This window comes from Grampus griseus, assembly GCF_964374135.1.
Source record: "Grampus griseus genome assembly, chromosome: 7".
Taxonomy (NCBI): Eukaryota; Metazoa; Chordata; class Mammalia; order Artiodactyla; family Delphinidae; genus Grampus; species Grampus griseus.
The window spans coordinates 37,740,493-37,754,433 of NC_139001.1; the positions used below are offsets into that span (position 1 = coordinate 37,740,493).

The 13,941-nt window shown below is 46.2% G+C and overlaps 1 protein-coding gene across 1 annotated transcript in view; it reads left to right on the forward strand.

Annotated features, from left to right (window-relative positions):
- Nucleotides 1-2,869: 2,869 nt before the first annotated feature.
- ANKRD44 (ankyrin repeat domain 44) overlaps nucleotides 2,870-13,941 on the forward strand; it is a 316,658-nt gene continuing 305,586 nt past the window's right edge. The window contains exon 1 of the mRNA XM_082657650.1: nucleotides 2,870-2,994. Within this exon, the coding sequence (XP_082513776.1) occupies nucleotides 2,968-2,994 (27 nt within the window). The 5' untranslated portion in view covers nucleotides 2,870-2,967. The remainder of the gene's footprint in view (nucleotides 2,995-13,941) is intronic.

Here is a 13,941-nt window from a genome sequence, read left to right on the forward strand (position 1 = left end):
GGAGCACGGGCTCTAGGCACTCAGGCTTCAGTAGTTGTGGCACGCGGGCTCAGTAGTTGTAGCTCGTGGGATCTAGAGTGTAGGCTCAATAGTTGTGGCACATGGGCTTAGCTGCTCCGTGGCATGTGGGGTCTTCCCAGACCAGGGCTTGAACCTGTGTCCCCTGCATTGGCAGGCGGATTCTTAGCCACTGCGCCACCAGGGAAGTCCCACTAATGTATTTTTCAATGCCTTACTGTAGGGGTTTATAGTTTGGGGGTGGGTATACAGCATGCATGATAAAATCACTCCAACATTCCCGTCTCCATAAACCTTTGGATTTTTTTTCCTCTACATTGTACCAGGGACATTCTGTCATCTCCATCTCATCAAATATAGACCACCACTGAGTCTGAGTTTTTTTAACCAATGAAGCAAACTGTTGGAGTTACTTTCAATTCATGAGCTCACACATTAAATCCAGACTTTCTGGTAAATGCACCCATATCAGCAAATTTAGCTTAATCTTCCGCTTTTTATTTTGTTTGGAACTTGACCAGGAACTATTCAACCTTTCACAAAATCATGTCACCAATGACAACACCAATGTTTATATGTGAGTTGCTAATAAAACATTCAAGTTGGATTGCGTTTGTTGTTCTCTCATTCACAATGGTTCTACATACAGGTGCAAGCATCTTACTATTTGTCTTCCAATAGAGTTGTGCTATAGCATTTACTTATTGAAATACACATTAATTATAAACTGCTTCCCTTTTATTTTTCCTTTATTATACAATTAGGACATTATATTGATTTGGAGGGAAATTTGCCTAGGTAGGTAATATTACCTATGGATTTCATTTCATAGTAATGAGTGTTAAAAATACTAGTTATAAAAAGGGATGATGGGTCTGAAAGGGTTGAGAACTGCTTGCTCCTCCTTTCAAACGAGGTCCCAAGAACTTACCTGTAGGCATGCCCATGATGAAGCAAGTGGACCTTGAGTACATCTGCCAAATCAAATCATATGTTATCACTCTTCTGAAAGACAGCTATATTTAGGTAGAGAAGTCAGTGTGCTGTTCAGTTACAAAGCCATGCAGGATGATATTAATAAATAGACACACCAACAGCAGCACTGAAGAACTGCTTCATAGATGCAGCAAAAGCAAACTATTTTGTGTTTGAGGGAGGCCTTGGAGTGGAATTTTTTTTGTCTCTGTGCATCACTGAGGATAGTGGAGTGGAAGCCAGGAGAGTGCTTTCTTGGTTCCCCTTGCCTGTGTGACTGAATTCCAAGCCCATGGTTAGATAATAAATGGGAGGATACTAAGCAAAAGCTACCATCCCTCCTCTCCTTTCTCACAGAGACTCTTTGGGGAGGCTCTGAAAGTGGGGAGGAAGAGTCCACATTTGGTTTGTGAATGAAGGGTAGATACTGTGGTTTTGGTTTGCCGTTCAACTGTAGGTTTGTTCCATGGCATGCCAGGGGCACGTGGGGCTGCCTGGGAGCATCACCCCATACACTTGCCCACTTAACCCTTTCTCCTGAAGAATCTCAACTCTTGTCTCTTTCACAGGGAAGCCCATCCTCACCTACCAGTCTGGCCTGATTCCTCTGTCATGGATTCCTTCACAAGTATTATTTTCCCCCTGTGATCCCTTATCTCATTCTGTAATTACATTCATTAGTGATGACTATTTATGTCAGAGACCTCCTAAGACTAGGTATCTTAGATGTTTATGCTCCCCTTTACATACTGTGTCTAGCCAGTATCCGGTACAAAGTCAGCAGTCAGTACATGGTTGTTGAATGAATAAGCATTTGCTTCAGATTCCACAAGTATTAACACTTTACTCTGATTATGACTATTACCGTTGTGCGTGTATCCCATGCTGTTTGACAGCTGGGTCTTCTATCTGTTGAAGAGCATGGTAACTGGATTTTGTAGAAATGAATGAGTCAGAACAGGTGGAAATCCTCAAAAGCCCAATTAATGCGGTAATTTAAGACCTCTTTTCTTCTCTGGTAACTCCGCTCCACCTCCTTCCTCCCCAAATCGACACCCAAAGTTTGAATTTAATGATGGGGTTCTGCGCGTGTCCAACTGGGAGGTAGCCGGAGAACAAGATGCAAGGGCCAGAGCCCTTGTCCCCACCCTCCAAATGTTTGACAAACACTCGCTAAAGAATTAGCGTCGGGGCCTTCCCGTATTACACAAAGAGAGCATCAGCATAGTGGCCCATTGCCCAGGTGGGATAAGTTGAAGTGCTGTGCAGTCTGATTCCGGATTAGGGGGAGAGGTTTAGGGGAAGGCGTGTGATCCAATCTCCAGGGTTGAAGTTGGCTGCGTGTGAGTGCAGCCTTTCTTGTCCCTCGGGGTGTGTCCACAGGGCTTGCTCGTCAGGTTGTGTTTGTGGGTGTTTGTGTGAGACAGGGCGAGGGTGTGTGTGGGGGTCACGATCAGCCCCCCGGGAGAGGGGCCTCTAATCGTGCATGCCCTGGGTGGGGGCAGCGGGGGCAGCCACGGGCCCCGGTCCCGCTCACCCCTGCGCAGAGTGCAGGTGCGGAAGCAGGCGACAGTCCGGCCCCACGGCGGCGCGCCGGGGGCGGGCGCGGGCGTGGGCGGGCGCCGAGGGCCGCGGGCTGCGAGGCGCGGCCGCGGGCGGCAGGAGGCAGCGTCGGCCCAGGCGTCGAGGCGGCGAGCGAGGCAGCGCGCGGTGATGTCAGTGGCGGCCCGGCTGGCAGCAGCCGGTACTTCCTGTATAAAGGCGGGCGGGCTCGGCTGCAAACCCTACTAGCCAGTGTCAGCCTCTCGGCGGGAGGAGGAGGAGGCGGCGGAGGAGGAGCAGGGGGAGGGCTGTCAAATTCGGGAGCCAGATTTTTTTTCCTTTCCCCTGGCAGTCCCTTCCGCTTCCCCGGCTCCTGGCGTGACATCTGCGGGCCGGGGACCTGTATGTGAGTGCGCGCCAAGGAGCAGAAGAATGGCAGTGCTCAAACTCACCGACCAGGTAGGGGGCGGCGGCGCCGGCGCGCGGGGCGGCGCGGAGCCGCGGCGGGGGGATGGGGGCGCGGCGCGGAGCGTGCCAGCGAGCTGTTTACTCGCGGCGAAGGGGAGGAGTGTGTGCGGCCGCCGGCTGCTCCGAAAGCCGGCGGCTGCAGCTCTGCTCCCCGGCTCGGTCCCCGCCCTGGGCCGTCGGAACTGCGCGCACGGCTCGGCGGCCGGGGCGCCCCAGGGGCTGGGGAAGGGGCGGCGGGGCTCCCGCTGGCGTGCGGAGGTGCGCGGGAGTGCGTTGTCCGAGGGCCCGGGCTGGGCAGGGGGAGGGGAGGCTCGAGGTGCTCCTCCGGCTCCTGTGGCGCTGCGCAGCGTGGGCTCCGCCAGCCCCGGTGGGCCGAGGGGAGGCTGGTCCGCGCCGCCGGGAGGAGGACCGTGGATGGAGAGGGAGAAGGGATGGCAGCCTGGGACAAGCCAAGAGACCCCCCAGCCAAGCCGGAGACTGGCCCATACCGCGGCTCTCGTGTGGTCGGGCTGTCTTTACCCTCTTGACGTGACATCCTGACTTCCTCTTTAGTAGCCCAGAGGCTGTGTGTGCGTGGTGCGCGATGGGGGCCCTTGGCGCGGCTCTCCCAAGAGGAGTGAAGTCCGGCCCGGGGCTTCACTCACAGACTGTGGGCTACCGCACAGGGTAGCTCTGGAGTCCTTTGCTCGGAAAGGTGGGGCTATTTGCTGGCTCGGTTGACAGTCCTCACTTCAGGTCTGTGGAATGGAAACACCCTACCTTTGCGGACTCCGCTGCTCTGAGGGCATTGACACTCACAGGCGCCCAACCAAGTTGCATGACAAAACTCTGCAGCTCGTCCTACGAAAAAAGGAAACAGCTTGCTTTTTTTTCTTCTGCTATTTATTCATGGATAGTGAAATGAACATTGTTTTGCGGTCCCGGTAGGCGGCAAGGCAGTCTTGACTTTGACACACACGGTCAAACATGCCAGTCCTTGGTGTTAAACATCTCATACTTATCCAGTGGGTTGCGCCTCGTGCCTCGCTGTCCTCAGTATCCAGCCAGAACTTCCTGCGACTTAAATGCAGTCAGTCATCACGATAATTTTTCTCCTGCCTTTAAAGTTTTGCTTTGCTTTCCATAAGTATTTTCAGGCTTTTAAAATTTTCTTTTCTGTGTGGGGGAGGGATCACTGAATTAAAATTCACGTTATCGTTAAATTTAGCAGGGGGAGCAGCAGCTGGTAATCGTGATGAATCTACTTGTTCGCATTGGTTCCAGAGCATTGAAGAGTGCTTGTAAGTTGATACTAGTTTAGGCTTCCCCTCAACCTTTTGGTCACATACTTAACAACTGTTAGACATTTGGTTGTTTTAAATCTTCCAAGTTTAGTCTGCCTTGGTCTTGTTATCTTTGCCAGTGCAAGTTACTGTATTTCTCTGTTAATGCCTAAATCTTCATCTTCAGAGTACAAAAAATGCTTCTAATAGGCGTTGTCATTTTCACATACACAGAGGAATTTCACATAGAATTTTAGAGCTGGAAGGAATGCCAAAGATGATCTTCACCCAGATCCTTGATTTTTTAAATGAAGAAACTGAGGTGTAGAGAAGGGAAGCATGTCTTCCTCAAGGACCCAGCTGTTGACTTGTAGGGTAGAGATGCACTCCTGGCTCCTGCCTTCCAGGTTCCTGTGCTTTCTTCTAGGGGTTAAGACACCTCCCTCCAACTTGTCATTGGATGTGTTGGAAAGCTGACAAGAAGGCATCCTCTCCTCAATCAGATCAACACTAGTGAAAAGTGTACTTGGTCTTAGAAAGAAAGGAAGTTATTCTCCAGGACTTATCACAGTAGGACTTTCAAAGATAGTTTCTCTTTTAAAGTGTTTCTGAATACATCCCAACCCTTCCCCCAACAAACTAGTATTACTGTGGGGGGAAAGAAGTTGTATGACCTTCAGTTGGTTCCATTTACTGATGCATAAAGGGAAACTAAGGAGTTCTAAGATTCAAGAGCATCTACAAATTGCCAGCCTATCTTGGGGCAAAACCGGAGGGAGGTTGGGTGAGGAGGTAGACTGGGTGCCATGGAGTGGTGAACAGTGATGGTTTCTGCGAGGCTTTAGGTCCAGGAAGTGTGTGGTCTTTCTTGCCTTAGATGGTCTTACCTTTCAGTTTGAAACTAAATTCTTAGAAGCTGGTTCTTAACCTTACCAGAGGCTTCAAAACCCTTTGCTTAAACTCCTGTTGCAGGAGCTTTGCTTCACTATTGTGGGTAGGGAGCCACCTGCTTTGAATCTGGGCCTTAGAGTTTGTAGAAGAGTGCCTAGGTCTCCACTCAGCTGTTTGTAAAGCAGTCACTTGTTAATTGCCTCTCATCTGTTTAACACCCTATTTGCAAGGTGGATCTTATTTTTGCCAGGGTTCTTGGATTTTTAGTTTGAGGACACATTCTTGCTGTTGATAACCTGAATCACTAGTTGTTTGTTTTATTATTTTGGTTTTGTTTGTTTTTTTGAGTTTTATTTTGTTATTTTTTAAAGTGAGGTAACATTGGTTTGTAACATCATGTAAGTCTCACATGTACATGAAAGCAGGTGACGTTTCCGGTCCCGCTGAAGCTGGGTGCGGGAGCTTGCTGGCGATGACGGTCAACACCTCCACAGTCAGTCCTGTGCTGACATCTCCATCATGCAAGAGGAGGAAAATGCCTTTTCCTAACTCTGTTTTGGGAGAGTAGAAAGAAAGGGGGAAGGGAGAGGCAAGTGTGGTGGTTTTTTTTTTCTTTTTTACTATGAAAAGGAACTGGGAGCTATTGCTGCAAACAGACTTCGCATTGAGTACTTCTGCATTTTAACTGTCTCTTCTGTTTTCCCCTTCACAAAACACACATCAATTTTCTTGCAGCGTTAGGGGGACCAGTCTTCCTGGTTTGCCAAGGACTGAGGGGTTTTCGAGGATGTGGGACTTTTGGTGCTAAAACCAGGACATTCTAGGCAAATCAGGTCAAGTTGATCACCCTATACAGCACAGCACACACTCACCTATGTAATTAACATTAATAATGTAATTATTTCCTCATAGATGGACGTTGGGAGGTTTATTTATATCTTTGGTAAAGTGAGGTAATTTTAAGTTTGGGAAAGAAAATTTCATTGCATCCAAATGTAATACATTTTGTTTGAAGATAGACGTGAAATTCTTTGCAATTTTATTTGATATTGAACTTTGCAGGGCTACGGGGGGTGTTCTTTATGTCATGTAGTGAAGGCACTGCAATGATTTTAAGAGTGTGGTCATATCTTTAGCCTGGCCCCCCCAGAAAAGTTTTTCAAAGTTCTGAAGCAGAATGGTAAGTGCTATTGGACCTTTGAAATATTCACTCTTCTTCCTGAATTTGCTAGTGACAGCGGAATGCCATCTCCATCTCGAGGGTTGCCTGTAGACAAACTCTTTCTGCAGGGGGCCCTTTTTGGAGCTTCCTGCCTGGAGGCCTTTTGGTTTGGGGTCCTCTTGCCAAGTCCTATAGCTCACACTTGAGTCACCCACCTCCTTGCCAAAGGCAGTGGCTGGCAGCCGTGGCAGTGGCAAGAAACTAGAAATCCTGTAACTTTGAAAGAAGCATTTCTAGCCCGTAGTGTGGGGTCTTGGGACACGTTACATATTTTACTGGGCTGCCCTTGTCCTTCCGGGGCTCCTGGCAGCACTGGGCTTACAGCAAACTCTGTGTCCAGTCCTGACTTCAGCAGAGAAGAAGGGAAAATAAAGGCTTTATTCTGTGGACCCTTCTCTAGTAGTCTTGGGATGCAGTCACGTGGTTTGGGGAGGGCACTTGAGGACTGGTGTTTCATGGCAGAGACCTAATAATGGCTTACATTATTGTGATCTTATTGTATGCTGGGCCCTTGCCATGAATCGTCTGTCTTAATCCTCACAGCCATGCTAGGAGGTAGGTGGTTGTGTGATTCTTACTTTACAGATGAGAAAACAGGAATAAAGAGGCTAATTGACTTGTTGAAGGTCACACACCCAGTAAGTGATGGAGTGCAGTGTCCTACCCTGGCAGTCTGATTGCACAGGTGGGACTCTGACCACAAAGCTATACTTACGATAGTTGAAAGGGCAGTGCACCGTAGGACTCACAGATGCCTGTTCTTATTTACCGGGAAGGCTCCGGGTGAGCCACACTCCCGCATTCCTCCAGGCTCGGGGGCCAGAACCAGGTCTGGCAGAGTCAGGAGCTGCTCTGAGGCCTCTGCTCCTGCCACACTGGGGCCTGGCTTATCACATTTGCCTTTCACCTCCCTACCCTGGAGAATGATGTGTTGGTTGGTAGCTTGGTGATTTTTTTCTTGGTCATTAACAAATAAACTGTGGTCATTGTAGAAAAATCAGAAAGCTAGATAAGCATAAACAGTTAAAACCCTCTGAAGTCTCTGTGCTCAGAGAGAGCTACTCTTGGCAGCTTGATATATTTCCTTCTAGCTTCTGTCTAGGTAGCCAGGTAAGAATTTTAAACATTCCACATGATGATATTGGTATCTTTCTCTTGAGCATCAACGTGATACCTATGATGTCTAGACCAATGGGTTTTCCAAATAAACTGAATTTATGCCTCTCAGTTAACAACTGGCTGCTTTAGTGTAAATCCAGCAGTGGTGCACAAGGTCTAGCCCTGGATTGATTGAAAAAATTTTTTTAAGGTTTCAACTTTTACTTCTTCTTTTCTTCTAAACAGAGAGTAAATATAAACTCAGAAAGGCACACTTGTTTGTGCCAGAAATAGGCCTAAAACATTCTTTTTTTTTTTGCGTTACGCGGGCCTCTCACTGTTGTGGCCTCTCCCGTTGCGGAGCACAGGCTCAGCGGCCATGGCTCACGGGCCCAGCCGCTCCGCGGCATGTGGGATCCTCTCGGGCCGGGGCACGAACCCATGTCCCTTGCATCAGCAGGTGGACTCTCAACCACTGTGCCACCAGGGGAGCCCAGCCTGAAACATTCTTTAAAAAGATTTCTATTTCAACAATATAATGTGAATTAAAAAAAAAATTTTTATTGGAGTATAGTTGATTTACAGTGTTGTGTTACAAGCAATTATTTATTTAAATTTACTTTTGGCTGCATTGGGTCTTTGTTGAGCGCGGGCTTTCTCTACTTGCGGCGAGCGGGGGCTACTCTTCGTTGCGGTGCGCAGGCTTCTCATTGCGGTGGCTTCTCTTTGTTGCAGTAACACGGGCTCTAGGTGTGTGGGCTTCAGTAGTTGTGGCACTCGGGCTCAGCAGTTGTGGCTTGTGGGCTCTAGAGCACAGACTCAGTAGTTGTGGCGCACAGGCTTAGTTGCTCCGTGGCATGTGGGATCTTCCCAGACCAGGGCTCAAACCTGTGTCCCCTGCATTGGCAGGCGGATTCTTAACCACTACGCCACCAGGGAAGTCCAATGTGAATTTTTATAGGCGAAACTATAACATGAAATTTAAAAATAGGCAGGGGCTACAGAGATCTTATAATCCTGTGGTTTCCAAAATTGCATAAGCTATGGCTCTCCTTTTTGTTTTTTCCCAAGGAAAATTCCGTATTAAAGCTCAATATATAAAAGAGGTTGATGAGAGTAGTGGTCCCTGAGGCCCTTTAAAAGATTATTTGGGTTTAGTATTATTTGAAAGTGTTTTGCAAAACTGCTGGTGACTGGGTCAGTGGTTCTTTTCCTGACACACTGTGTACTCAGAAAACAAATAAACATTTATAAGTGTTTGTAGGTGATTAGGAGTTACATCGAATTTGGATGACCATATCATGTTAATCCAAACTGGGACACCTTTGAGGATGATAGGGGGTACCATTAAATATCACACTGAGGAAACAGGTGTGAGTCAGGGCTGTCCCAGGTAAACCTCAACACAAGGTCACATCACATAAACTATGTTTGCTCACTTCAGTATTGAAATGACAGTAATAGTGAACTAGTTTGGCTAGTAGACTAGTCACTGTCTTTCCAGTCAGATTTACACGGGAGCTGGTATGATAAAGACTGTTTTATAACCTTATGCAAGGCCCGAGTTGCAAATTGGCTTCTTTCTCACACATCAGCTCTGACCAGTTGGTCAGGGGTTGCAGGAGCAATGTGTCAGGAGCACTGTGGCTCTTGCAGCCAGAGATGGGGGAAAATGTGATGATTGATAATCCGTGTTTGCTGTGGGTATAAGATAAAGGAGAGGTAGCATATATTGTGCCTTAGCCAACCCTTGGCCAGTCAGATTACCCTCTGTGGGCCTCAGGCTCCTCTTTGTAAAATGAAGAGGTTGGACTGGGCGCCTTTCCAGTGCCTGGGCTCCACTCTCTCCCTCTGTGACCCACCCCTGCATGGGTGTAGTGGCTGAGAAGGGTGTGTTTGCAGATGAGCTCTAACTGAGCTCCCCAGGTAACGAAGTCAAACAGTTAATTTCTGGCTCCAGAAAAGAGTTTTAACCGACGTCAGTAATTCAGGAACTGATTCCTGCCCTGTCCCCTGCTTTCATTTTATAGATAACCCAAGATTATCTAAGATTCTTCATTTTATAGATTATCCATTTTATTGATTATTCCTTTACTACCCTTTTGCCAACATCATCTTCGCCCTCTGCTCTGCCATTGGAAAGTTAGTAGAGCAGGTATTTTCTCTTATCAGTTTGATGCTTCTGAAAGAGTTGGTCGCCCAAGAGGTTGAAATGAATGATTCATGACTCTAATTTTTTATGATGATATTCATAACTTTTAAGGATCCTTTCACTTGTCTCTCCTTTTGAAAACTGAAAATTTGTCTAGTACTCTATTAATTGGGCCAAGCAAAGAAAAGAAGCATGTAATCCATCTTTGGGCCATTTCAGGCTTTACTAAGCCAATGTTTGCTTGTATTTCTTGGTTTTCATTTGTCTCTTATCCCCTCGAACACACCCTCATGAGTCATAAGCACCGCCATGTAACTTTCTAAGGTATCTTCAATGCCAAGAGGCCATTTTGCCCCAAGGGAGCCCCCCACCCTGACCCCAACCAACTCCTAAAATTAGAGGTGTGCAGAAACATCTGAGGCCTAGACACGCAACATTTAATCACAGTTCTAACCTGTTTCTAAAGATTTCCATGTTAAATTGCTTTAGTTTTGCTTTCACTTATTTTTAAAATAACACTTGATTGGGAATCCGAAGATCCGGATTCTACTCATGGTTCTTTTTCTAATAGTTGTGTTGCTTTGGGCAGGTCCTGGCCTTAGTTTCTTTGTGAAATGGGAGTGGGTGGGTGGAGAGTCCTCTAAATTCTTGCAGCATTCTAACGTTCTAAGAGAGCACCCCAGGTATTTCAATGTCAACCTCTTCTCAACTCTTGGAATCTGGTTTCAAAAAGTATCTGCCTTCCATGAACTTCTGATTTTCCCTCCAGCACCCACAGTTCTGCTTGAGTCAGGGGTCCTTTCCCCCACAGTTCCATCTTCTAGTGTCTCCAGGAGCTGGGTTTTGGGGACACAGAGCCCCTGGGGCTTTTCTCAGTGTGGCCTTTTGAGACTTCCTTGAGCATCTTGCAGGGCAAGGGGAGCAAACTTTCAGACCCCATGTTTGTCTGTTGAGAGCTGTGGTGAGCTGGGGGGCCCTCTGTAGCCTTCCTCAGAGGGGCTGCTTTAGCAAACAGCCTGGGTTCTCTCCTTAATCCTGTTTTATTGAACTCCACAATAATATCTGGGTCTTAGAAGTCTGTTTCCCAACCATTGGCCCCAGATATTGGGTGCAGTTGACCCAAAGACCATCAACTTTCACAAGGAGGGATTTCTTGCATGAGATCAACATGTGTAGATACACTCCGTCTGTGGAGGAAACTTGTTTTGGTATCTAAGACTGGCAGAATGAAGAAGAAGATAGGAAGTGAGCACAGGACAAGTATCACAGCAGAAGGCCAGGCAGAAATTCAGGTCAACTGATACAGGTCAGCCAACCAGTTTTTGTTGAACAGTGGCCTCCTAAAGAGGACGGGGGGCACCCCCACTCCAGGGGTGAACAGGGTGCCTTATTGACTTTGAGAAAGAATTTTAAAATTCTTAAAAATGCTGTTTGTGTGTACTTTTAATGTATATTGTATGCTAGTACTATAGAACCCTCTTAGCTCTACTTTCCGCTTTTGGCCACCTTGGCCAAACCACAGCTTAGATGCCTGCAGTGGCCTTCTGACTGGTCCTCCCCATCCAGCCTTGGCCCCCGCACTCTATCCAACATAGCTCTCAGGGTGGTGGCTCTCAGATCATGTAGCTGACATCCTACAGTGGTGCCCCGGGCCCTCTCCTCCCAGTCCTGCCACTCACCTGTCCAGCGTGTCTCTTCCAGTCTCTCCCTGGCTCCTTGGCTCCAGCACAGCGGCCTCCTCTCTATTCAGAGGATGTGCCAGGTGCGCTCCTGCCTCAGGCCCCGAGCCTCCTGCTTCCTGTGAAGCTCTTCCCCAGGTATCTGCATGGTCCAACCTCACCTCTCTCAGATCTTTGCTTGAATATTACCCTCTTGGTGAATTCTTTTCTGGCCGCTCCAGTTAAAATGCCCACTCCACACACTTCTTGCCACTGTTTCTTTCTTTTCTCCATGGTACATATCCTTTATACCATATGTTATATATATATATATTATATACATATTTTTTTAAATAAAAACTTACGTGTAGGAGAGCCACAAGTAACAGGGCAAAGATATATATTTTTTTCATTTCCTTCTGTATCTTCAGCACTTAGAGCAGTGTAAGGCACATAGTGAATGCTCAGTAAATATTTGTTAAGTGAGTGAAATAAATATGTATGTATGTGTATAGATTTGTATGTGTTCAAATGTTTTTACTTATGAGGTACTCAAAGAAAAAAATTTGGAAAAACTTCCGTACACAGAGCTTCTATCTGTACACTGGGATATTGAGTTTCCATTCAAACAAAATTCAGAGTAAATTTTTGGCCCCATCAGAAGATAAAAGATCACTTTTGGTCTCTTTTTTTTTTTTTTCCCGGTTGTTTCCTCTCTTTTTAAATTGGGATGAAGATGGGTTAACACTGTATTTAGTTCTGAGCAAGTTCCATTTCTTTACAGGGGAAGTATCAGGGTGACACTAGGAAAAGGGACCCTAAATATGTTGGGAAGGGACACTCACACCCATGGCAAAGTGGATCTTCTATGCATTCAAGCAATCGAGGAGTGTTTAATGAACTCCATCTCCATGGCAGTGACTCAGCTGCAGTCCTCTACTCCCCCTTTCCACAAAGCATAAGAACAGGTAAGACTAGGTACAATACAATAGAGACCAGACAGAGAATTGGTAATAAGGAGAAAAGATAATACACACGCTTTATGTGATTTGATCCTAACAACATATCTGTGAAGGAGTGGCTATTATTCTATTTTACAGATGATGAAATTGAGAACTGAGAGATTAAGTAATTACTCAGGGTCACATGGCTCTGGGGTTCACATCTGGGCAAGCTTGACTCCAAGGTGCACATTCTTAGCCACTGTGCTTCTGGCCTCCTGACATAGGTGTAGCATCACAAGAGACCCTTTTCCCCGTGGAGGTCATGGTCTTGTTAGAGATGACTGTGAATGCCTTGTATGTGGAAGGCCCACCTCAAATCTTTGTTGAATACATGTGGTATATGAAACAGCTCTCAAACCAGCCATAGCGCAGGTTTAGACTGTATCTTGGGGTACTGATTAGGGACTACAGGAGTCCAGAGATGGGCAGAGTTATTAAGAAAGGCTTCAGGGAGCTGGAGGGAGCCCAACTGGTCGTTGAGGAAAGGAATGATTTAGGCAGCAGATGGGAGTGGAAGGTATCCCAGATGAGTGACGTGCCATGTACCTGTCGGGGTAACCTGAGGACTGTGAATTTACTGAAGCATAGGGTTCATGCTAGGAAGGCAGAAGAGCAAAAGGAAGAAATAGTTAACATGCAAACTTGGTAGGAGAGGTGTTTGTATATTAACAAATCTTTCTCACTTGAGTTCTTCTGATGGGTACTACGTGTCCTCTCCTGGAGACCTAAATTAATGAGTTTGTATCTGGACAGAACTCATTATTCCCATTTGTTGCTTAGGCATGAACTTTTAAAAACTAACATGTACCCCACCTTGTTCCAAAAAGTACTAAAGCATAAGGTAAGGTGTTACCTATGGGTTCTTCTGTCTCCATGACACCCTCTGCTTGAATAGAATGTTGCATATATTACTTGCATGGCAACATTTTGTGGACAAACATGTATCCTGGAGTAGCATGGACTTCATTGAAAGAGGCTGGGTGGTCATCATGCTGCAGGACATTGGTGGAAAAATGTAGTAGGTCTAGAGATGGCCTGTTTTTAACCTAACACAGTTTTTAAATTAAAAAAAAATTACTTAAAGAAATAGAGACTGTGGGGATTCTACAATAACAAGATCCCATTTCTTTAAAGAAAAATTGCAAGAAAAAAAAAGATGGAGGGGAACTATGTAGATTAAATGAGAATTAAGACTAATTGGATTCTGATGCAAACACTTAAAAAACACGCTTCTGAGAGACAGTTGGAGAAATTTGGGTGCTGACTGGCTGGTGACTTAAAAGTATGAATATAGTATTGTGATTATGTTTAAAAAGAGAATCCTTATCTTACAAAACAAGAAAAAGCCCCATGAAACCTTAGCATTTGCCCAGGGCACTGAAATATTTTAGTTGACTCACTCTTTTTTGGAAACTGTTTCTCTTTCTTTTTACTTCTTCCTGCTCCTTTTGTTCTCCTCCAAGCCCTTCACTCTCACTTGATAGAATATCTTCAATAGAGTTTTTAGAGTCCTTTCTGATTGATTGTCAGAAAAGCACACAATTCTGCTAGTTCTGTTGCCTAAAGAAATACGCTTCTGAATTAGTTGTGAGGTTCACCCGCCTGTTGACTTAGTCTAAGCGGCACTCATGACTCCAGTCAGATATTTGAG